Raw genomic sequence first — 26244 nt, forward strand, 5'->3', positions numbered from 1 at the left:
AGATGGCAGCACACTTCCAAATACAAACACACAAAAAAGAAAAATGTAAAAACACAGATTCAATTCATTGATGCATTTTAATTCTGAATTTGATTATATATGCATACTTTGTTTTGTTTTGTTTTTTTACCTCTACAGTAGTATACAGTAATATCACTACTTTAATCTTCCTGTAGGGGGCTATTCTATGTAGTTTCCTTTTAAACATTTGTGTATGATTTCTGCGGTTCTTTTTCACGAGGCATAGACTATGTTTTATCACAACATCCCTGACAGCGGATTGGCTGACTGTGCGCACATTTCATTGCAGCTTGTCAACGCATCTTTCCCAGTCACCACCGGATGGGAGGAGAGGAGGAGGATAGATGTGTTAGAGTAGGCAGGGGAGAAAGAGAGAGGGAGGCAAGAGGTGGAGGAACGGGTGGTTAAGAAATAAAGGTGTAGCCTAATCTACTGAGACAACCAAACGAGGGGTGCCTTTCTATAAATGATTTTCACGGAGCTTTGTTGTTTATTCTAAGCAGAGCGAGCAGGGAATCATTCACTGTTCTCTGACGCGTAAGGTTGCCCCTATACGCTTTTGGGCATCACCGCCGATAAAGGATGATAGGCTTGATTATATAGCGTAAATTGATAACAAAGTATCCTTACAATTTACAGTGAAGAAAGAAGAGGAGGCAAACTATGATCCGAGGATGATTTCTGCTAAGAAAACTCCGGAGAAGAGTCGTTATCCTATCCACTATTTGGTGTGGCACAACAAACACCGACAGCTGGAGAAAGAGCTGGCAACGAACGAGCAGGTGAGACAGAGAAGAGCGATCAAACACATCTCTCCTTACAGACATAGGCCCGTGTCTTTATTATAAGCGTTTATATGGGCGTGTGGGTTCATAGATTTAATAGGAGGTGGTATAGATGTCATCCACGGAGCACCTCATTCAAGAACCTGGTCAATAATTGGGAATAGCGCAGTTAATTATTATCTACAGGGTGGAGGGGGACACTTGTAGACCATATCCTCAGACTTGAATTAGCACTTTTCTTATTGTCCTTCATTCTGAGTGACATAACATACTGCATGTCAAGGATCTGTTATTTACTGCATTGGGGCTTAAAATATTCACCCTCCCAGTAATTTTAATATGCATGGGAAGTTATAACTGGAGTTTATTCCTGGAAAAATTCCAAGTGCAAATGACTGTAATTGCTGACCCTGATGGTGATGCAGTGTTTATCTATGTGTGTGTGTGTGTGTGTGTGTGTGTGTTCGTTAGAATCAGTGGTGCTTTATGCCTGTGTGTAAGCAGCATTATTGCGTGATCTACTCTAAACTGAAGGCTCTCTGCCTTCCCACCAGCACCTAAACCCTTGTGAGTGGGTGAGACAATGCAGATACTGAGCATGTGGGCGAACAGTTGCCAACCCACCACAGTAAATACAGTAATGGAACCATTAAGGTATTTTATTAGGTTTCCAGAGAAGATGTTTGATGTTAATCAAAAGCATGGAAAATTATTTTCACCCACTGGTAAAATTGGAGTACTTCAGCTTAGGGTGAAAGACTTGATAATATGATAAGAATTATACTATTGTGTGTGTGTGTGAGAGAGAGAGGGTGACTGTGCAAGAGCATACATGCGTGTGAATTCAGTCATTTTTTTGCAAATGTACTGAAGCGCTTTGCCATTATATAAGAAGTGCTCTGCAAGTTTGCAGCTACACAGATTTATGAGTGCATGCATCATGCAGCGGTCTCAAGACATCACACTTTCACACACATGTACGCACACTTGCCCATACACATTTACTTGCCTGCACATGCACACTCTTACCTTCTTGAGTTTCTAAAATCATAACCCTGGAAGCCTTTTCTTTACACCAAAATGGTCAGCAAGTGCCCCAAAGGCAGCCATCAATTGGTTTACCACAATCCCTACATTTACAACAAGGGAGTGTGGTAGTGACATTTACAGTTTAACCCTTGACAATAATTATAACTATTGGGAAATAAATGGGAAACTATTGGATGGATTGCCATGAATTATTATTATATATTGCCATTTTATACAGAGCAAACATTCCTGGTACCCAGAGGATGAATCCTAATGACTTTGGCGATCCCCTAACTTTTCATCTAGTACCACCAACTGGTCAAAATCCAAAACTAGCCCAACACTTTTGCTGATCCAGGATGCCTCTAAAACTAGTGACCAAATTACCAACAGCCTCATCTGTATTTTGAGATTTATGATGATGCAGTGCAGTGCATCTTGTGTTTTACCGTACCGTTTTTGTCAACTCAGTCCCACCGCCAGAGAAGCACTGCAGCATTCTATTTTCTGAAACATACATATCCATCATCTGTTTACAAACAAGTCTGACGGCCGCAATGTGGGAAGATGCATGTGGCATAACAATGGGTGTGGTCTATTATTACAACCAGATGCTGAGTTCAAAGGTGCCGCCCATATATTAAAGTAGCTCATCTAGCGTATATGATGGTTTTTGCGTAATGTGGCTCATGACACATACACATTAGTGTCTCTTTTTCTGGCACCACAAAGTTCTCTGAGAATGAACTGCCATGTTGTAAAAAATTAATAATGTGAAAAGTAATAGTTGGATGTGTGTCCCAGTTGAGGTGTCCAGTCAACAGTTTCTCAGGCGTTTCTTTCATAACAGCAGTTTATACTTTATTATCTGAATGGCTGTATGTACTGTATAGGGCAACCTTGTATTTAATAAACTTTTAACCTAATCTTTCGACATCACTGTAGTAGTATTTTAGTAAGTATATCATAACTTTCAGAACATACACACAGTATAACTATTGATGTACTTGGTAATTTAAAAAAAAAAACAGTTACATTTATTTCTACATCCATCTTAAATGTAGAATTGTTAACTCATTATTTCCTAACCTCTTGATGTCTAACCCTGTACCTATATTTTTTGTACCAGTAGGTAGTGATACTGTATTCTATTGGTACCTCTTATGTACAACAAAATTACATTGTAATTTCTGGGCTGCAATCTAAAATGTTACCAAAATAAACATTACTGACATGGATATATATATATATATATATATATATATATATATATATATATATATATATATATATATATATATATATATATAATTTCACATAAAGTTCTCTAAACCGAAACCTTTGGTGTGTTTGGTTTACACAGATTGGCTCAATAGATTAGTCCTCACAATCCCATAGTCATTAATTTTTCAGGACCCCTTACATCTATAAATATTTTGTGATGCAAATGTTATTGCTCCTCTGCTGTGGATTTGAACCCATATCATATCTTTGATCTTTTTATAAACTAAGCCAAACTAACCTGCCTTGTAGTACTTTTTCCTGTATGAGAACAAACACAAATCTGTTGAACATCTCAAGTATCAAAGTGTTTAGAATCAAAAGAGATTTGATGTTGATCCTTAGTAAATCAGCATGATTAGACACCCTCCTGTCCTGTCCTTGTGTAGGATTAGGACTTTTTTTGTCAATGCAGATCTATAGGACAGTCTCTACCAACTACCTATATATGACCAACATGCCAACATATGAAAAGAAGCACCAACAAAATAGAAAAGAGGGAGACAGGCAGAGAATACGACTTTTTTTCATTTTTCACAGCATCCATTATTCCTTACTCTTTTCATGCCAGCTCCAGAGGCACTCTCCTAGACCTTAAACCTCAGTTATCAGCTATCTGTGTTTGATGGCAGATCAGAGCAAGTTGTGAGGAGACAGGTGGCAAACAGCTGAAAAAGAGAGTTTCATTTCTCTATTCTCTTGTTCCCCTCTCATTGTTAATGAACTTCTGCTCATCCCCTCTATAACAGTAACATTGTGTGTGGATGTATGCACATATACATCATGGTTTTTGCATGTGTTGTACAACCCAGTGCTTTTTTGCAGATAAGCCTTTTACATCCTATGAATTTATATCAGCTACTATACTAATAAAAGTAGTATGATGTCAGCATCACATCCTGGAACTCATCTGACATCTACTTTATTACATACTTTATATGGTAAACTGAGCCCCTAAACTAGGACAGCACACACACACACACCATCATGCTCCAACCCCGAGTTTCTGTCAGTCATACGCACATTAAAAACACACATGCATACACATGTGCGATGCCGATGACAGGTGTCAAGAAGCATTCTGAATAACTGGGACTCCCATTGCTCTGGTCGGTTCACATTTTGACAGCACAGGGATTTTTTTTTAGCTGCAGGCAAGTGATGGAAGTTGAATGCTGAAAGAGTAATGAAGAAAGTTAATTTTGTAAATAAAAGTAATGAAAATGTAAAAGGTAAATCTCTCTGCAGCTTCTTAAATGTCCACTCTAGTAAAATAGGACTCCAATCTTACCTTGCCGAGTATGTCCAAGTCCTAGCTGGCCTGCCTGCCTTGTAGAACCAGGACATTGTATCACATGCATTGATCTAGATCTAGATTTGGATGCTCAAAATTTAAATATTGGTAACATGAAAACCAAGGCAACCAACCTACATTTCCCACTGACCTACTGTGACAATATCCAGCTAGGTCAACAAAATGATTTAATTATTTGGTGATTTAAACTGAAAATAGATTTGGGATTAGGTAAATCATGTAGTTTGACTCACCATATTCTATTTGCATTACATGCATATATTTGTCTAGTAGCCAACAAGCTGCAAATGGTTGAAACCGGCATTATGTCCTGTTTGTTATCAACAGCATATAGTGGGGAAAACTTTTGTAGTAACAGTTGAAACATTACTTTGTTGAAACACTAAATATTATGTATAATGTCATTTTCTTCTTATACTGTAGTACTAACTGTGGTGGATTTGAATTTGGTTGCAGTAAGCCCACTGAAGGAGTGAAGCCAAAAGGAGGAGACTGGTCGGGCAGATTATATCCAGTGCAGAACTTGAGTGTCTAATACTGTTTATTATATCTATTTACATTTTTTTCTGTTTGATGGGATAGCTGACAGAGAGATCCTACATGCACTTGACATATACACATATACACTTGAATGAACATGAAGTGTGTTCATGATCCACTTTTAGAGAAAGATTTCTATTGTGAGCATCAGCCATGACGGAAAAAGACAGGGGGGGCATAGAAGAGGAAGAATACTATCAGAAAGACATATGCATAATCCCTGTTGCAACAGTATATTATTACAATACTGTGCATTGTGATGTTCCTATTATATCACATGATAGGCATTAGGATATCACATTATGGCCATGCTGTTACAGCCCAAATAACAAAGGCAGTATTGTGCAGATATTGCATGATAATGGCTGTGGAAGAACAGTATAATAACACTGACGTCAGCGGTAGGCCACAGTAAAATAAAGGTAATCTACAGCGGTCTCCGCATCGGAGCTTTTTAAAGCCTGCCTGTGAAATGATGACACTCATTTCATTTCACCATGTGCATGCATCAAATATCCGGCACTGTTTCTGATCACACTCTTATTTCCTTCCAGTACAACAATGCAATGAATGGCTGGTTGATGCGTGGCTGTTTTGAAAGTTTTTTTTAAATGCCCGTTTTTCAACACTTGTGGTATGGTAGCCTGGTACATTGGATGTCAATGTTACGACACAACATAGTAACAGGAGGAGTGGTTGAATAAATGCCAGAGACACACAGCTGACCACAGAAAGAAGTACAAAATGAAATAAAGAGATGGGACGAGTAGTAAAATAGGAAGAATACCAAGCAGTGGGGAATAAAAGAAGGGATGAGAAATCAATTTTTAGCTGTTTTTCACCAGATTCATAAAACGAAGTTGATGTTAAGGAGAGAAGTGACAGCCAGGTAGGTAAAGAGAGGTGAAATAGTAAAAGCAAGGAGGCTACATTGACAGACTGAACCTAGGAGTGGAGACACAAAGAAGGTGATGAAGAGAGAGAAGAGGAGAGGAGGTGGGGAGGAAATAATGACAGACTTTGACCATGAACAGTCTGCCTGGGTTGCACACAGACATAAAAGCACCGTGTGATTGAAAGAGAAAAGGACCAGAGTGATGATCTATCTCAAGACAAAGGCAGGAAATTACACAAAGATCTCTGCTCTTTTTCTCCATTGCTGTTTCTTGTCCTCTCTGTGTCTGACCCCAGCTCTCTTTTTCTCTCAGTGTGTGGTTTGATTATGATGTCCTCGGCAAGGTGCTAATGTTAAATCAGCATTATAAAGTCTTATGCTGGGTTGCTGGCATGAGGGAACAGAGGTATAAATTAAGGCTCATGGGCTCATTGCCTTCACTCTAGGTCTAAATCTTTACGCCAACCATCTGCTATCTGCTTGCACATTCTCTTCTCAGCCTGCTTCTCCCTGTTTCCTCTAATCATATCCACCCGCTGTTTAAAGTGTTCCTTATCCTCTTCCCCTGGTGCCTTCTGTCCCTCTTTACCTCCAGCCGTCCATCTATCAACCCCACCCAAACCCCTCTTTCTTTCCTCAGTGTAATGAAACCCACGTCCTAATTGCAATGCAGCAAAGCCACAAAGAGATACCATGAAGGCTGGGTTGGGATTAGTTAAGTTGCTTAAAGCTTTTAACAAAGAGAGAGAGAGAGAGAGAGAGAGAGAGAGAGAGACAGATTGGCAGTAAAATGTAAAGGAAAGGGAGATTGGTGATGACATAAAAGGAAGATGGGGAGAGAGAAATTAAGGTGGCGAGGAATGGAAACAAAGGGAATATATAGGGAATCAGAGAGAAGAGATTGAACAACTAGAAGTAAAGACCTGTGCAACAGACAGAATGCAGTAAACAGTGGCACCAACAATGCTCATAATAGAGAAAATAGTTTTTGTGACAGTCTATCAATCTAAAAGCAAGAGTCAAAGTCATTCAAGTCATCAGCTTGAACAACACAAGTATGCCTAGTTTGATGTCCAAGGAAGAAACAGGCATAGTTTTGCTTCATGGACATTGAGTCCTTTCTGCCACAACTTGATCCCAATAGGGATGATATGACTCGGGTATTTCTCTTCAATCCCTGTGTTACTGATCCTGTTAAAGTCACTACCTCCAGAATAGGCAAAACACATGTGAATATTTCAACCACCATGTTTGGGTAAGGTTTTATGCACTGTCTATCTTCTACGTGGTTTTGTTGGCCATCCAGCATCTCATAAGAGGTCACCCAGGCTGTGCTCAACACAGGTACAAATATCTTGACCTCAACTGGGAACACTGTCAACATTTTTGAGCAATTCCTGAGCCCCGTGATCATGCCTTCCATGCAGAGGACAGTAGATCCCACTACTCTGGTAGAGGTTAATGTGGAAGTGAAGTTCCAGTCAAGTTCATTAGTTCCATGATGGCACAGCACCAAGGTTGAGGTATCCTAAAACATCCACTGGATGTTGTACAGTTGTTGTGGTTCATGTACCATTGCAATATTTCAAAAAAGATGCCTGGTGAATCGGGAATCAGGAAATCATACTGCTAAGTCAACCTGTAAAAAGTCTATGCAGGATACTGAAAATGATACTGGAGAGTTGGCAAGCTTACCAAGGAACAATGCCGCTTTTTAGCCCTGCAACAGTGGATCAACGTTTACCTCCTCATTGATTGTCAATAAGTCCTGGGAGTTCATCAGAATCAGAATCAGAAATACTTTATTGATTCCTGAGGGGAAACTCTTTTGTTACAGCAGCTCACTATCACGTCAGTGCATACAGGGATAGAAGTACTAAGCAAATCAGAATATAATACACTATAATACAGGTAAGATAAATGAAGTACAAAGTGGATTTACCGGTTGATGATAAGTATGTACGGTATAATAATACAATGTAATAATACAAGTAGTAAGTAATAGTGCATGAACTGTCAAGTTAAGTGTAGTTTATTAAGATTATTATGAGACGGTGGATATTGCACAGCAGTAATAGAAGTATAAATAAATATCAATAAATAGGGAATTTTAAACTGAAAAGAGTATATTGCACAGCAGTATTAAACACAGAATATTGCATCATTATTCAAGTGTTGCAGTGATGTCGATGATCAATGTCCTATAACCTATAAGTCAGGTATTATACTAAGGGCTTTGTCCCTTCTCATGTTTATGATTCAAAGATGGGTAAGCAAGGCAGCCCTTGAGTGGTGAGGATATTCAGCTCAGAGATATGTCTTTGGTATTCACAGATGATACTACCTCCACTGTGCAGCAATCTGCTGTATGTATGTTGCTGTGTCTGAGCAGCAACAACTAAGATGAAGACTTCTTATTCCAGATCTGAGGCCATGCTTCTCTCATGGAAAAACTTTGCTCATCCTGTTAAGGTGGGAGGGTTAGCAGCTGTCCCAGGTGGAAGAGTTCAAGTATCTCATGAGAGCAGCTCGTTGCATCAGCTGCAGTAATATTGATGCTATTCTGAACCATGGTAGTAAGATGAGACTTGTTACTAGCCAATTCTTGTCCCAGTCCACACCTGTGGTCATTGGCTACGTACGCTCTAAGAACAGGGGCAGAGCTCAGCAATATGGGAAAACCTCTGAACCAAGTTGCTACTTCTCCAATGTGACAAGACCTAGCTAAGGTGGTTTGGGTATGAATACCTGTCATGTGCACCATGATGGAGGGTGTAGGGCAAGACTCTCAGGAGAGCATTCTATGGTTCAAATGACCTCCTATCTTGGATTAGATGTTGTTGTATTGTCTTGTAAAACAGGTTAGCTTGATATATTTCGCTCGCTATGCCATAAATAAAGCAATAGCAAATCGATAACCATGTCTATTGAGTCAGTATCTGTTATATTAATATTTGAAATATTCGGACTGTGTATTTGAAGAATTCACATGATACATGTACATACGTGTTTGGATGAATGTATAAATATACAGTATGGTTTGTGTGCACATACGATTTTCAGAATTCAATTCCATACAACTGTGCAAAAGGGATTATTTTGACGGATTATACTTCAAACTTTATTTCTGGTGGTGGACTCTAGTGTATACGAGTTTAAGCAAGTCTATGTATTTTCAAATGTGTAAATCATGGATTTGTCCTGCTGCTTTACCCCTTGGTTACAAGGGGAAATGCTAACTATTCTGTTAAAAACCATTTTAGCATTTCAAAGCACTTGAATTTATCTAATTGACAAGTACCAATAAATGAATAAATGTAAACAAATACATTTTAAGCCATCATTATATTCCTTTTAAATTTACCAGCACATTTTCTGCCAGTGAAATGCTAAATGTCCCAGACAAATCACCCTTTGATTTTATTATTAGCCCAGGCTAAGTGCAACCATTTCTTGCCACACAAGCACATGCACATGCACATGCACACACACACACACACATACACACAAGAAAGAAAGTGACAATCTGACATCTGTAGTGTTTCAGGGCTACAGCCGCTACATTGTGTGATTATGCTCTTTTATAGCATATGCACTGTCTGCCTCATCCCAACAAAAGATTTGCTTTCTCCATCTGTGAGTGTGCCTGCATCTTTGTGAGTGTGAGGAGTGAGAATAAGTGCTCTCTTTCTCTCTCTGCCAGCCTCCATGCATGTCTTTCCTCGCGTTTTGGTGAGGTCTGTCAGCTCACTGCAACAAACAGGTGTCAGCACCTTTAGATAGACATCAGAGAAAAACTCTCTTTGCTTCTGTTGCCATTCTGACAGGTCCAACAGCATCCCACCCGTTTGTGCTGTCTCTATCTCTGTCTGTGTGTCTTTCTGTCTGTCTGCCTATCTATCTGTCGAGATTGGGGATGGCGCAAACAGAATAAAGTGCAATGAAACAGAGAAACATTACATATGCTAAAATGTAGGTCAGCATTTTCATTTGGTATGTGATTTGGTAAATGTGGTCTTATTTCTACAGCTCAAATTCGCAGTGCTTTAATGCACCTGCACAAGTGGAAATGAACTTTCGCTGTGTTAAGATGAGTGTGAGATGTTGCGAGAGCTTTTGTGTTATTCTTGTGTGGGGTTATCATCACCATTTGTTCTGCTCAGTTAATCATCTGTGACGCAGGTTTTGTACTGTCCTCTTATTTCTGAAGCAGTATCACATTGGAAATGGATCAGGGTTTCAAGGCAGTATAGCGTTTGTCAAAGTCTCCTCTGCATGTAGAATCACAGAGGCGAGAACGGGAGGCAGGGGGGAGGAAAAGTTATTTTTATACTCCTCCCTCCCATCGCCACCCTCTGCTCCTGTGCGCCCCATGCACAAACATTTTGGGAAAGCTGATGTATGTGTATATGCACAAGTTTGTGTGTGTGTGTGTGTGTGTGTGGTGTTTGTATGAAAGATTGATGTTGGCCTAAGTACCTGCCAAGCTGCATCAGGCCAGGCACACACTGAGCGAGAGAGAGAGGGGGAGCAAAAGAGGGAGAGAGGGGGAGTGAGAGAAGGAGCAGATGCCACAGATAGAGATGCCTATCAATAATGCAACCTCCACTGAGCTCACTATTGAGGGAGGGTAAGATGGGAAGGAATGAAGGAAACTGAGGGAGGGAAGGAGAGGATAACTAGAGAAGAGTTTGATTATAAGACATAGATATGGGGCAATGAGAGACAGAAAAGAGAAAAAGAAAGGGAACGTAGAGATAGAGATGAAAAAAAGAGCGAATTGTGCAAAGGAATAAATTGTGAGGGTAGCGAAGAAAAGCAAAATAGAGCAAGGACAGAGATACAGATCTGTAAGAAAAAGTTTTAAAAAAGTAGTGGAGGTATTAAAGATGTGTTGGAGAAATAGAGGAAGAAAGAGAAAACATGAACAGTGTGCTTCCATTAAGTAAAAAAATTGTATGAAACACATGCAGACCTGTCACAGTGAGAAAAAAATGAAATTCTCACATCTCATTATAAATGCGAAGTTTTCTTAACAAGAAACTATATGTCATCATAATGACAACATTTTCTTCTTATAATGAAGCAATTTGACACAATGCTGATGGTGAGACTTTATCCTTTTTTATAATGAAAGCAGAATCTCAGAAACTACACTGAGGGAATAATGCAACATTATAACGTCACTTCTTGGCTGAACAACAGTACAGACAAAATGCTTTGTAGTGTCGGCATACTAATGACAATCTCATCTGTATTCCTTGAAAAGCAAAAGGTTAGAATAGCTCTAAAAGAAAGTTGATTAGTTTGTTCAGATGGTCACAGCCATTTCTGCAGTTGAAGCAGAAACACAAAATCTTTACAATGAATTACTCTTTCTCATATGGATTATGGATATTCATTATACTTGATGGAATAGGTTGACATTTTGGGAAATATGTTTATACGCTTTCTTTTCGAGTTAGATGAGAAGATTGATACCACTCTCATGTTTATACGGAAAATATATAGCTGGAGCTAGCAGCCGGTTAGCTTAGCTTAGCATAAAAACTGAAAACAGGGGTAAACAGCTAGCCCAGCTCTGTCAGCTGGTTGGCTGGCAACCTCATGGTGATGACAAGACTCCATTAAGTCACTGTACTCTGCCAAGAAATAGTTCGGCACATAACCTGTAAAACACTGTCTCACTGTCACACTGTCATGGCTTATTGGGGCACTTGAATAGAGCGGAGCCATCCTTATTGTTATTAGTTACACCTGTGCTTTTCCTAATATGTCTGCTGTGAAAAAGGTGTATGAGATACATTGTTATTATAATGTGAAAAAAAGTGTTTGATTTACAATAAAACAATTTAAACAAAACTTAATTTAGCCAGAAATGTTGTACTGTACATAATGTGTCATGTGCCCCACCCTTCATCACAGACGTGACCACAGTATGCCCTCCATTGTGATTTCATTGTCTAGTGAAGAGTGGGCGGTAAGAGACGAGCAGGGATGACATAATGTCCCTGCTGTAACTACCGAAACCGTAGGCAGCACAGTGGCTCAGTGGTTAGCACTGTCGCATCACAAGAAGGTCCTGGGTTTGAATCTAGGGGCAGGGCCTTTCTGTGTGGGGTTTGCTTGTTCTCCCCATGTTTGCGTGGGTTTCCTCCAGGTCCTCTGGTCAAACCATCAAAAACATGTATATTAGGTTGCTGCTCCTAATAACTAGGATGGGTTAAATGCAGAGAACGAATTCCACTAGACGTTGTACTGTGTATTATTGTGTATTAACTTGATTTGATTGATTTGAAACCACCGAAGTCAAACAAGGCCAATGAGACTGCTGTGTGTGTATGTATGTGTGTATGTGTGTGTGTGTGAGTGTGTGTGCAAGAGAGAGAGTATGTGGCCCATTACAATTTCCTCCAGAGAGTTCCTATTTTGTTAATGGGGGAGGGGAACTCAGTGTTCTTCCTTATGATTTAGTTGCGAGTGTGTGTGTGTGTGTGAACACTGAACATTGTTCACATATGAATAAGTATGTCAGTATGTCTGCAGGTCAGTGTGTAGTGGCGGGAGGACATTAGCTCTGAGTGGACTTAAGTGGTGCTCCTGTCTGTGTGTGTGTGTGTGAGGGGGGGGGGCAACAACTTCATCTAGAATTTGCAATGTAAATTATAGCTCTCTATGTGCTCTGTCAACTCTGACCACCCACCTTCTGTCACCATATTCAATTTCTGTCTGTCGCGGCTACTTTTGATGCAGATTGGACCAAATAAACCACAGAAAGACCCTTGAGACTGACTGTTTTCTGAAGGTGTAATCACAACAAATTTCTCACACACTGACTCGTGTTGATTTGAAAATTTGACAAGGGGTTGGTGTTGTGTTGCAGTGTTGGTTTACCAATGATAATAAAGGAGAGCTGATGATGGAGAGGTTGCTAGATCCAGACCATGATCCAGATTAGGGATGCCTGGCCCTCAAACTCCAGAACTGTCAGTGAAGGTATTGAGAAACTCCTTGGTAGAGTATGAATGTTGAATGATGCTCTCAGTCAAAATGTTGACTTTGAATAAGGTCAGAAAACAGGAATAAGGCCTTTTGTCAAACATCAACAAGCTGAGTGTCTTGCAATGACCAACATAATGGATGCAGCTAATAATACTACATGTCTAGTAGTATGCATCACAGAGAAGTGCTATAGGAAAAAAATATAAGCCAAGAAGACAGGTGAAATATATTCTCTTATTCTTGTTTTTTTAAACATTCTTTTTACCAAGACAGGAGCTACATCAGGTGTATTTGAGGACTGGGGGGAGCAGCTACCGAAACTACACTTAAGTGGATTGTTCTGTTATTTCCCTGTCATCCTGTTATATATTGTACATACTGTTTTCTGGCAGCATCCTGTACTCTCTCCAACCTGTCTCCTTCTACATCCTCCCTTTCTTCTGTAATCACCCCACTGCTATCCTTTCTTGACTTTCCCTCCCTCTCTTTCTGTCTCCGTCCATCTTGCCACATGTTTCTGTTTATCCTCGCCCTTATTAGCATCCCTCTTTCACTCCTCTCCACCCTCCTCTCCAGCTCCCCTCATCTTTTGTATCCAGAGTAATTGAAATTGAGTACAGCTGTAAAATAAGCTTAAATTGATAATCACCAATATTACACGCAGCCGCTTAAAGTTGGAGCAATGGATGAAAGGACAGCTGTGATACAGTACAAGTGCCATTAAAAAGACAAAAATGAAAGAAAAGCCAAGTTGCTCTGTTCTCCTCTTCCATTCCTCTTTTTCTCATCTATTTTTTTTACCCTCAGCTTTGTTCCAGTCTCTCTTGTTCCTGGTTCTCTCCTTTTTCTCCCTTTCATGTGTTTACAACAATATGTGAAGGGTTTCTTTCCAAAATACCATTTCCATTTTTTTTTATATTCAGTTGTGGGTTTTGTGGGCACAGTCTCTTTCTCCCATGTTGTTTCAATGATGGACACCTTACTTTAGAGGGTTTTTTTTACTTTTCTTCCTGTGACATTGACAGTTCTTCATATTTGTGCTGCCTAAGCACATGTTGTCTGCCCTTTGAGACACTGCTTGTGCGTGCACACACACACAGCCGAAAGTGGCCATATTTGCATGTTACACCTGGACTCGTAATCCAGCATACACAAACAAATGCTCTCTTTCTTCTCCTGCGTTGCTATGACGCTCCCTCCCTCTATTCCCCAGTCTCCACGGTTCCTGAGGGACTCCCGCATGTTGTTGTCTCCTTCAGCTTCTCTCTCTGCCTCCTCGCTTCTAACTCTCTTTCTCCTTCTGTTCTCTTTCCTCACCCCTCCCCATATCTTTGTTTGCCATAGCCATCACTTGCAACAGCAATCTGTCGCTCTTTGCTTTTTCTCTCTTTCTCCATCTTTGCCTGTCTTACTTGTTACAGTTGTTGCTGACAGGCAGTTTCTTACAAAAGAAATTTCTCTTGCCACATTATTTATGTCTGTCTCTTTCTCTCTTACCCTTTCTATTCAGTGTTGCCTGTGAAAGAACGGTGGAGAGCAGAGAGCTGTTAACCAAAGAGTGGATAGTCAGTGATCGTACAGAGATAGTACACCCATTAACACACTGAAACCATAATATGATGTTCTTATTATTGAGTTATGCTTTTCTAAACTCAATCCATTATGTATTTAAACACTTTAAGAGCTTGTGAGTGTCCTTGTGTATTTGAGCATTTGTACGTGTATCTTTGTGTCTATACTTGCATTTATACACTCTTCCATGTTTGTGTGTATCCCATGTGGTTTTCCTCATTTCCCTTGCAAATACCAGAAACAGAGGGCTGCAGTAACTGCTTGATAATGTAACTGCTGAGTCTTCCTGGCTCTGCTCACAGTGTGTGTTTCTCGGAGTGTAACAGTTAAACTGTGTTGGATAGTAGCTGTCAGTCATTTTTATTAGGATATTATACACTGAGCGCAGTAAACATTCAGGGCAGCTTCCTCGTATTTAGTTGCACTTTTTTGTTTGGTCTATTCTAAGTTACTTAAAGTTAAGTTACTTAAAAATTAATCTTTAATACATTTCCTCCTCCAGTGCTTTGATTTAGAAATGTGTGTCAATAAGGACTCAGGCCTCTTCCCTGAGTTCACTTGCTCAGCAATATTTATGATATATTGTAGATATTAATATCATAAACACACTGTAAAAACAGCAACTCAAACCCTCACAATGTTCTCCAAATGATTTCATTTTTATTCCTAGAAAGAATTCTCCACAGCTTCCTTAAGCTATTTATTAAAGTGCTGATTCTGTGTACACTTATCTCAGAGAGTAATCCTTAATTAGAATTCAAGCCGGCAACAGACTGACAGAACTGACCTTGGATCAGCCTAGGCCCTGGATAACGGTGGCTGTCAGCAGCCCTGTTTAATTGGATGGCAGATCTGAGATCAGTGCTGTAAAAAGTTGCTGATTTTGAAGGAGCACACTGCAGAGAGGCAACATGAAAACAGTGGTGCACTGAACGACCTGGTGAATGGACAGAGAGAGGGATGGGCAGTTTCATGAAGAACAATACAGCCAGTGGCTGATTAAATCAAATGAGACGTGATATCTCAGCAGATGTACAAGCACCACAGCTTGTGTGCTAATTAACAGACTGGAGGTAACATGGGCTGTTGCTGTTTGACATGGCAACACTTGTATGATTCTCATTCTTCCTGATAAATAATGACATGTCTATGATACTGTAGAATCTGTGGCACTGGGTGCCAACAATAAGTGACTCATCCAGTCATCTTTTCAACATCACTGGATTGGCACCTGTAAATAAATGTGAGGCACAACAAGACCTGCAATAGACCAATACTTTCCAACCTTTGCTCAGCATTCCCATGTCTGAAATATATCAAAATCAGATGATACATGATATGGAATGGATTCCTCCCCTTGACATAGTGCCTACTAGTCAGTGACACTTTCTAATTTTCAAGAAATACTTTATAAGCCTTTCTGATCCAATACAATCTTTTTTTCAGAGAGTTAGATGAGAATATTGATACCACTTTCATCTTTGTACACTAAATATGAAGCTACAGCCAATAATTAGCTGAGCTTAGCATGAAGACTGAAAGCAGGGGGAAACAGCTAGCCTTCCTGGCATGTCAAAAGGTAAAAAAATAAATCCGCCTGCAAGCAACTCATTAATTAACACTTCATACATTGTTTGTTAAATCTGTGCAAAAAGTTGTGGTTTTAGTTACATGCTAGCATTAGTCACTGCACCTGGCCAACACTTAACGCTCACTAATGAAAACATTAAGCTTTAGAGGTGTGGGTAGATGGATATTATTCTTTACTTTGGACAGAGCCAGGCCAACTGTTTCTGCTTCCAGTCTTCATGCTAAACTAAGCTAACTGTCTGCTGGCTCTAGCTACATAGTTACAAACATTGTCTCATCTAACACTTGCCAAAATGTCAAACTACTTCCCTCGAAAAAGGGAAGGGCTCACAATTAGACATACACCATTTTTGTCAAACTTAGCCTGGCATGGCCGTGTAACCCCCTTTTTGATTTATTTGTTTGGTTTAAATATGCACCAAAAACCAGAGACATCAAAAAGTGAGCATCTAAAATTATCCAAAGCTGTCTACCAAATGTCTTTTGATATGTGTGAGAGGGTTTTAAAAGCTCCCTGCAATGATTATTTTTAATTCAGTATATCAGAGCATGTGATTGATATGACAGTTTAACACTAATGTAATATGGCTGACAAATGAAGTCTTGTTGACATGCTTCTAAATACAGAGCTGAAGTGAAGCCTCAAGCACTAATTATGCTTTTTGTTCGTCAGTATTACACAGTTACACGTTCAGAAGAAGAAAAAGCATGTATTTTTTAGTCACAAAGAGGCTGTAGGTTATATACTTTGCTCGATGGCATAGCAGGTTGAGAACTGTACTCCTTATTTACTTTACAAGCTCCTGTTTCCATGCCAGGATTCAAACTGCAACCCACTCTGAAGCTTAATATTTCAAGTTTTGAAGACTAGCAGACAGGAAGCTGCTTAAAGAGCTCTGGGTGTGGAGGCCTGTTTAAAAGAGCAGACAGTCCTGCCTGTGTTTAGCTAAACCCAATCCATCCAGCCCAGAAAATAACTGGGGTACAAGAGTGTAGCACGTAGCCATGTTGGAGTGGTGACAGATCAATTAGCACCTGTCACTGTCTCTCTTTCCATCTTTCTGTCGTCATCTTCACACTTATGTCTCTATTATATTTTTCTGTTTCTCCCTCCCCCTGTGTCTGAGCTAGAAGAGTACTACAATTATACACAATTAACCCCAATTTCCTCTCCTCCTACTTCATTTCTCTCTGTCTGCTCCTCTTCTCTTTTTGCTCACTCCCCTCCCTTACACTCTTTCCTTTCTATGACTGCTTGTTTCAAATGTTCTTTCCCTCTTTATCTCCTCTTTCTTCCTTTTCTTTTCTATTCTTTCTCCTCCTCCTCTTCCTCCTTCCAGACTGATTTAGAGTTTCTGGACCCTCGTGGTCGGACACCTCTCCACCTGGCTGTCACACTGGGCCACCTGGACTGCGCCAGGGTCCTTCTGCAGCATGGAGCTGACGTTAGCAAGGAGAACCGCAATGGATGGACCGGTGAGTGTGTGTGTGTGTGTGTTGTGGAGGAAGCTGAGTTTAGTTTTCTGGTAGCATGTGTAATGTGCAGTATACGTAATGCATTATTGGGTGGCGTGTTGGGGGTTGGAGTGTGTGTCAAGCTAAAGGTGCTACATGCAGCATTTTATATGACAATATATCGTTGTCAAAGTATATATTTATTATAGTAAACAATGAGACCATGGTGGAGACAACTGGTAGTTTGTATCCAACACCAGTGGTTAAACTTTATGACCACATTTTCCATGAACCCTTTTGCTTCCTTTGGAGGATAAAAATATTATGTATTTTTACTCCTTACAGTATCTGTCATTGCACATACAACATGAAAAGCTTGCTCTAATTGCACTAGTAAAACTGTGCCATCCTCCCTTAATGTGCCACAGAGAAACACAATAAATATATGAATATATATATATAATCCCATTATATCTCAAAATAAAATGCAGAAATTATTTATGGGTAACACTTATTAGTTTTTATAGATCATACAATCATAAAATATAAAATCTTCTACAGGAACAAATCAGGAACTAACTGCTAATTAATAAATATGTGGTAACAAGTAGCAAGTAACTAAAAGCCTTTGGGAATGTCCATCCATCCATCCATCTTCTTCCGCTTATCCGGGGCCGGGTCGCGGGGGCAGCAGTCTAAGCAGGGACTCCCAGACTTCCTTCGCCCCAGACACTTCCTCCAGCTCCTCCGGGGGGATCCCGAGGCGTTCCCAGGCCAGCCGAGAGACATAGTCCCTCCAGCGTGTCCTGGGTCTTCCCCGGGGCCGCTTCCCGGTGGGACATGCCCAGAACACCTCCCGAGGGAGGCGTCCAGGAGGCATCCGGATCAGATGCCCTAGCCACCTCAGCTGGCTCCTCTCGGCGTGGAGGAGCAGCGGCTCTACTCGAGCTCCCCGTGTGACTGAGCTCCTCACCCTATCTCTAAGGGAGCGCCCAGCCACTCGGCGGAGGAAGCCCATTTCGGCCGCTTGCATCCGCGATCTTGTCCTTTCGGTCACTACCCAAAGCTCATGACCATAGGTGAGGGCAGGAGCGTAGATTGACCGGTAAATCGAGAGCTTTGTCTTTCGACTCAGCTCCTTCTTTACCACAACGGTCCGATACAGCGCCCGCATCACTGCAGACGCTGCACCGATCCGCCTGTCAATCTCACGCTCCATCCGTCCCTCACTCGTGAACAAGACCCCGAGATACTTAAACTCCTCCACTTGGGGCAAGGACTCCCCACCCACGCCAGAGAGAGCAAACCACCTTTTTCCGGTCAAGAACCATGGCCTCAGATTTGGAAGAGCTGATTCTCATCCCAGCTGCTTCACACTCGGCTGCAAACCGTCCCAGTGCATGCTGCAGGTCCTGGTTTGAAGAAGCCATCAGAACGACATCATCTGCAAACAGCAGAGATGAGATCCTGTGGTTCCCAAACCGGACACCCTCCGGCCCCTGACTGCGCCTAGAAATTCTGTCCATATAAATTATGAACAGAACCGGTGACAAAGGGCAGCCCTGGCGGAGTCCAACATGCACCGGGAACAGGTCTGACTTACTGCCGGCAATGCGAACACAGCTCCTGCTCGGTTATACAGGGACCGGACAGCCCTTAGCAAAGGGCCCCGGACCCCATACTCCCAGAGCACTCCCCACAAAGCGCCCGGGGCACACGGTCGAATGCCTTCTCCAGATCCACAAAGCACATGTGGACTGGTTGGGCAAACTCCCATGAACCCTCGAGCACCCGATGGAGAGTATAGAGCTGGTCCAGTGTTCCACGACCGGGACGAAAACACACTCTGCTCCTCCTGAATCCGAGGTTCGACTATCGGACGAATTCTCCTCTCCAGTACCCTGGAATAGACCTTACCGGGAGGCTGAGAAGTGTGATCCTCTGTGATTGGAACACACCCTCCGGTCCCCTTCTTGTACAGAGGGACCACCACCCCGGTCTGCCAGTCCAGAGGCACTGTCCCAGACCGCCACGCGATGTTGCAGAGACGTGTCAGCCAAGACAGTCCCACAACATCCAGAGACTTAAGATACTCAGGACGGATCTCATCCACCCCAAGCCTTGCCACCAAGGAGCTTGCCAACAACCTCAGTGACTTCGGCCAGGGTGATGGATGAGTCCGCCTCCGGGTCCCCAGCCTCCGCTTCCTCTTCGGAAGACGTGACAGCGGGATTGAGGAGATCCTCAAAGTATTCCTTCCACCGTCCGACAACATCCCCAGTCGAGGTCAACAGCTCTCCACCCGCACCGCATAAGGTGTTGGTGAAGCACTGCTTCCCCCTCCTGAGCCGTCCGGACGGTTTGCCAGAATTTCTTTGAGGCCGACCGATAGTCCTCCTCCATGGCCTCTCGAACCTCTCCCAGTCCTGAGTTTTTGCCTCTGTGACCGCACGGGCTGCAGCACGCTTAGCCTGCCGGTACCTGTCAGCTGCCTCGGGAGTCCCGCGAGCCAACAAGGCCCGATAGGACTCCTTCTTCAGCCTGACGGCATCCCTTACTTCCGGCGTCCACCACCGTGTTCGGGATTGCCGCGCGACAGGCACCAGAAACCTTGCGACCACAGATACGAGCCGCCGATCGACAATGGAGGTGGAAAACATGGTCCACTCGGACTCAATGTCCCCAACCTCCCCCGGGATCTGGGAGAAGCTCTCCCGGAGGTGTGAGTTGTAGACCCTGCTGACAGAGGGCTCCGCCAGACGTTCCCAGCAGACCCTCACGATACGCTTGGGCCTGCCAAGTCTGTCCGGCTTCCTCCCCTGCCAGCGGATCCAACTCACCACCAGGTGGTGATCGGTTGACAGCTCCGCCCCTCTCTTCACCCGAGTGTCCAAGACACGTGGCGGAGGTCAGATGATACGACAACAAAGTCGATCATCGACCTCCGCCTAGGGTGTCCTGGTGCCACGTGCACTGATGGACACCCTTGTGCTTGAACATGGTGTTAGTTATGGACAAACTGTAACTAGCACAGAAGTCCAACAACTGAACACCGCTCGGGTTCAGATCAGGGGGGCCGTTCCTTCCGATTACCCCTCTCCAGGTGTCACTGTCGTTGCCCACGTGGGCGTTGAAGTCCCCAGTAGAACAACGGAGTCCCCGGTGGTGCACTGTCTAGTACCCCTCCCAGGGACTCCAAGAAGGCCTGGTACTCTGCACTGCTGTTCGGCCCGTAGGCCGCCACAACAGTGAGAGACCTGTCCCCACCCGGAGGCGGAGGGACGCGACCCTCTCGCTCACTGGGGTAAACTCCAACACGTGACGGCTGAGCTGTGGGGCTATGAGCAGGCCCACACCAGCCCGCCGCCTCTCCCCGCCGGGCAACGCCAGAGAAATGGAGCGTCCAGCCCCTCTCGAGGAGACGGGTTCCAGAGCCCAGGCTGTGCGTGGAGGCGAGGCCGACTATATCTCTAGCGGTAACGCTCAACCTCCCGCACAAGCTCAGGCTCCTTCCCCCAGCGAAGTGACATTCCATGTCCCTAGAGCCAGTTTCTGTGTCCGGAGATCTGGTCGCCGAAGCCCCTGCCTTCGACTGCCGCCCAGATCTCTCTGCACCGGCCCCTGGGAATGTGTGTACCTTTTATTATATAGTGTACAATGTGATCAACAAGTTCTTCAAGTGCGATCATTCTGATCATGAGGATCTACTGTAAGTGAAAAAGAGGCTGCTTGGACCATTCTCCAAGCATGGCCTGTCAACTGCAGTAACCCAGTGAAAAACCCAATCACAAATGGCCTGAAAAGGTTGCAGTTTTGGTTGTGGCCCCCTTGGTCACAATCAGAGAACTGTAATAACATATAATGTGTGATATATCATACTCTGCATTTACAAAATGGCCCCAACAACATTTTCCACTGGCTCTATTTTACATCAGCAATGATGAGTGTAACACAGTTTTGTCCTCTTGATGATTCTGATTGGTTTAGAAAATAAAAAAACAGTCATAATACTTTTCTTCACCACCTCTTTCGCAGAACAACAGTGGCTTCTGCCAGACATCTCTTATCTGCTGGCACAGTGCAAATGTAGTGTGAAGATAGGTCTGGCAATGGGAGACTAATGGAGCATGAAATTAATTCATTTTTTAACCTTGGAATTATATTGGCTGATATAACACCCTTTGTTGGGGTCCAATATGCCACCCTCATTCTTAGGTTTTTGTTTTAGCTGTCATCCCCCTCTTAACTTGTGTAACACTGCATGTAACGGGAGGCTTGATGGTGATGGATTAAGTGCTATAAAGTGAAATCTTTGTTATTGTCATGAATATTTCAGGGAGTCTGTGGTTCCAGAGTATCATTAAGTAATCATCTTTTGTTTCTTCTAATCTGATTACTGTGTCTTGTCAGTAGGTGCAATTTCTTATCACATTATTAGAATCCAACGACATGTAGATTGTTTCTACTGTGTGTGTATATATATGTGTGTGTTAGCCTTTCCTCACATGTTTGCCGATAAAGGAAAAGAAAGGAAATTGTTATATGATTGTTCAAGTGTAGAACAGCCTGTAAGGTTAACAGCAAAGTGGCTGTCTGCTGAATGATGGGCGAGCTGCAGTAATTAGTCGTACTAGCTTTTCCTTTGGCCTACTTCAGTTTCTGCAATTCTCGCTGCCCCCCCTAAATTGCTCATGTACATAAATTTTAGATGGGGCCTGAGTGATCGGCTCTGTTTTACTCTCTGTCTCTCTCTGTCTCTCTCTCTCTCTCTCTCTCGCTCTCTCTCTCTCTCTCTGTCAGTTCTACAGGAGGCAGTGAGTACCAGAGATCCGGAGTTGGTGCGTCTTGTGCTTCGTTACCGTGACTACCAGAGGACTGCCAAGAGACTGGCGGGCATCCCCATCCTGCTGGAGCGACTGCGCCAAGTGGGATTTTACACGCACAAACACTTTGATGCACACATGGAAAAAGATACCCCCAAGATGACACACACAAATGCATAGACACAAACAAGTGTGCACAGAAGCACAGACATAAAAATTACATACGTGAAACAAAACATACACAAACTAAAAAGGCACATCAAGGGGGTGAGGAGAGATGCATTAATTTGAAATGTAGATGACTCTTTAATATTTACATATTTGTTTTAGGATAAAAATATTCTTGGTTTTGTTTGAAGGTGTTAATAACGTTGTTTACCATTCAACAAGGGAAACACACTCAAAGGATATGTTTCCATGTTGCAAAACTCTCTGTCATTGCTTTCCCCTAAAGGGATAAGGAGCGCCATGCTTGAAAGGCACAATAGCAGTGGTGGACAAGCTGAGGCTGGAGAGCCTGGAGGTCGATGATTGTAATCCTGACAGGAAAAGTGTTGAGATGCAGCAGATCGTGTTGAAGCTGCTGCAGCAGTAGAGCTGCAAAGAACAGTGGCAGAGATGCAGGGAACTGCCTTCACACAGTCTGTCTTTCTGTGTATCTGCTCCAGCTGGCTCCCTGATACACACACACACACACACACTCTAGCATACTCACATAGTAGAAACAACACCCTTGCATTTTGAAAACGACAATGAGTACTCGCACTCAAGCACACATGCCCTTGCAAACATTGCACACATCATGCCGTTCTTCATCTGCTGCTGCTGTCATCCACATCATTGTCCTCTCCATCCCTCCATCCATCAGTTCTATTATTAACCCACACACACACATACACAACTACATCTCTGTGCCAGTACCCCCATCTTTGGAACAGACAATGAGGCGGCATCACTGCATTTGTTCACTCTCCATCTTTTCCTCCACTTTGCTATTTTCCTCTCTCTCTGTCTACCCATCTTTAAATTCATCACTTTCTATCTCCCCAACTCTCTCCCTCTATCTTCCTCTTTATCAATGCCCGTTGCTTTCTCATTTGTCGCCCCGGTCCCCATGCCCATCTCCCCGTCTCTTCATTCTCTCTCTGCCTCTTTCTGTCCAGGCCCAGGACTTCTATGTTGAGATGAAATGGGAGTTTACCAGCTGGGGTGAGTCCAGTCTTTGTGTCATTCCAATCAGTAAAGCAGTCCAGTACCGACCAGTCAGTAATAATCATGTTATCGTCTCCCTCTGGGGTTGAAGAGGCCTGTTTCTTCCTGTTGTACTGGACACTGATGCTCACACACTTCCTGTCCAGCAGAATGTATGCCTGGATTTGGTTTTAGAGTTAAACAGCTTGTGCCTTTTATCTAAAGTGCTTTACAAAACCACAAGTGGATGTATTTTCAGTATTAGTCTCTATAGCGGACTTGTGACTAATTGTTTTTGTGCATATATCGTTGTTGTTACATACAACTACTGAAAAGTGTGTGTTAAAATTGATTTATCAGAGTACTTAGCCAGTAATGAAATGAAAACTACAGAAAGAAAACTGAGAACTGCTGCATTCAATTCTGTACATATCCATTAGAAAAGGCATGGATTTAAAGTTTGTCTTTGTTTGTCCTTAGTACCCCTGGTGTCTCGTATCTGCCCCAGCGACACCTACAGAGTTTGGAAGAGTGGTCAGTGTCTCCGTGTTGACACCACCCTGATGGGCTTTGAACAGATGACCTGGCAGAGAGGAAACCGGAGCTTCATTTTCAGGGGACAAGGTCAGAGGTCAAACTCTAGACTTACTGTGTGAGAATGTGTGTGTGAGTGTGTGCTGTTTTAGGATATATTTATTTATAAAGCACTTTTACTAGTCTTTAAGTATTTAATACAATAAAACAAAGAAAATAGTGAACTGTGAGAGCAAATAGTTAGACATTTTGGAAAATACACTGTCTTTTATACGGATTAAACAAATGAGATACTGCATGTTAATTGATGAGCTTTAGAGGTGCCAGTAGGTGAATTTTGTTACTTTTGGACAGGGCCAGGCTTGCCTATGTTCCCAGTCTTTGTGCTATGCTAAGCTAACCGGATGCTGTCAGTAGCTTACCATACAGACATGAGTGGTCTTTTCATCTAACTTCCCAAAAAATTCCTATAAGATATGAGGCCAAATTGTGCATTGGCTTGTAAATGTATAGATAGCACATGTTTGTCACTCTGTCTCTCACTGGGTCTCTTTATCTCCTTTTCTTCTCCCTTTCTTCCTTCCTCTTCCCCCGTGTCTTCTGGTTTTCCATTCACATTTGCATTCAGTCCAATAAAAAACCTCACTTTCAATACTGAAAAATTACGTATGTGATATCATTGGTCTGATGTAGGCATTAAAGAAATACTGAGCAGAAAGATCATGAGTTACTATTTTGGCAGTTATAATTGTACAAGACAAGGTTATGGGACACCAGATGCATGAAGACTACTCTGTCAGAACTTCTTGTCAGATGGTCGAATAGCTTCGGAAACTCCTTCCCCCCACCCCTTTCCGACGTCGAATTGGGGGGGGAGGTATTTCTAATATACCGAAACCGACAGTCTGACATTCGGCTAGCTGTGCAGAGGTGAGAAAGGAACCAGGGTTTGAACTTCTCTCTCTAGCTCTCTTTTTTCAACTATTTCTGTCACTTTTTGTGTGAACAACTGTTTAGAACAACTATAAACACATTCGATTTCTGACATAGTCAGACACTACATCGTAAGAACTAGTTCTGATCGAGTATACCTCAGCCCTTACAGATCGATCATACAAAGCTGAATTTAAGAAACACATTCCTGTATTTATTGGTCACATCATCATTCATCATTTGAAGTGAATGTAAGATGGAGCAAATATTCACAGAGACTGGTGTGAACGTGCCTTCCCAGGATGATCCTCTCTCTCCCCCTGCCTCTTTGTAGCCTCACTGCACAGCTTCCATCCTTTCCACCCCTCTGTTTACCCCACTGGCTCCTCTCTGTGTTATTTTACCCAGTTCTTCTTTTATTTGTATCTTTCTTCCTCTTACCAGTTTTAATTATTCCTCTTTTTCTGACCTTTTCCCTGAACTCTTTTGAATCTCTGCATAATGTTCTCCCTCTCTGTGTTACTTTCTTCTGGACCTGCCTGTGTGGATCTTTAATTTGCTCTTTCCTTTTCTCGGTCCATCTGCAGCATCTGCAGTCTCTTGACATCAGTCATCATCTCTCTTGACTTTCTTTTACACGTACATTTGTATGTTTGTGTCTTGCAGCCTCATTAGCTATATTGTTTGTATTGTAGTACTTTCCCACTCTCAATTTCTTATCTGTCTCTCTCGTGCTCACTAACATTGCCCTATTTTTTCTCTTCCCGTCTGTCACCCTCTTGCCTCTCAGACTCCAGCGCAGAGGTGATGGAGGTCGACCATGACAGGCAGCTGGTGTTCTGCGAGACCTTATGCGTCTCGTCTCTCACAGCGCTCTCACCTGGTCGGGGGAATGGTGGCGCCTCCAGCAGCAACGCCGCCGGTTTGGGCCTTCTGGGGGCGATGCAGCCCAGTGACGAGCAGGTAGCAGCCAGGCTGTCGGCCCCTGTGGTGACCACTCAGCTGGACACCCGCAACATCGCCTTCGAGAGGTCAGACGCAATGCTGATATACACAGAATATGAATATACAGGATGTTATAGTCTCTTATAAACACTATCAGAAAGGCATACTATGTAGTCTACTGTAAGATGTGAATAAAGGAAACTGTGCTGTCTGTGCTGAAGTCTTCTAGCGACTGCACCCAAACATACTTAAAATTAAAGGAAAAATCCCAGCAATAAAAGCTAATATACAGCTGTTCTTGATGTACCCTGCATCCCATTTTTTTGTCATTTC

At 42.6% G+C, this 26244-nt stretch overlaps 1 protein-coding gene across 3 annotated transcripts in view; it reads left to right on the top strand.

Moving 5' to 3' along the window:
- The window catches only part of ankrd13b (ankyrin repeat domain 13B), a 45510-nt gene that overhangs the window by 2309 nt on the left and 16957 nt on the right, over nt 1–26244 (top strand). For 2 of the 3 annotated variants that reach the window (XR_006378506.1, XM_044201400.1), the window contains exons 2-7: nt 661–803; nt 17371–17506; nt 22286–22410; nt 23472–23517; nt 23980–24123; nt 25757–25997. Coding sequence is in view for 2 of the 3 variants with exons in the window: in XM_044201400.1 (XP_044057335.1) it covers nt 696–803; nt 17371–17506; nt 22286–22410; nt 23472–23517; nt 23980–24123; nt 25757–25997 (800 nt within the window). In the remaining variant the exon portion in view is untranslated. Of the gene's footprint in view, nt 1–660; nt 804–17370; nt 17507–22285; nt 22411–22532; nt 23518–23979; nt 24124–25756; nt 25998–26244 lie in introns of those variants that run through there. The other variant, XM_044201401.1, reaches the window with a different exon arrangement.

Source organism: Siniperca chuatsi, linkage group LG7, assembly GCF_020085105.1.
Source record: "Siniperca chuatsi isolate FFG_IHB_CAS linkage group LG7, ASM2008510v1, whole genome shotgun sequence".
Taxonomy (NCBI): domain Eukaryota; kingdom Metazoa; phylum Chordata; class Actinopteri; order Centrarchiformes; family Sinipercidae; genus Siniperca; species Siniperca chuatsi.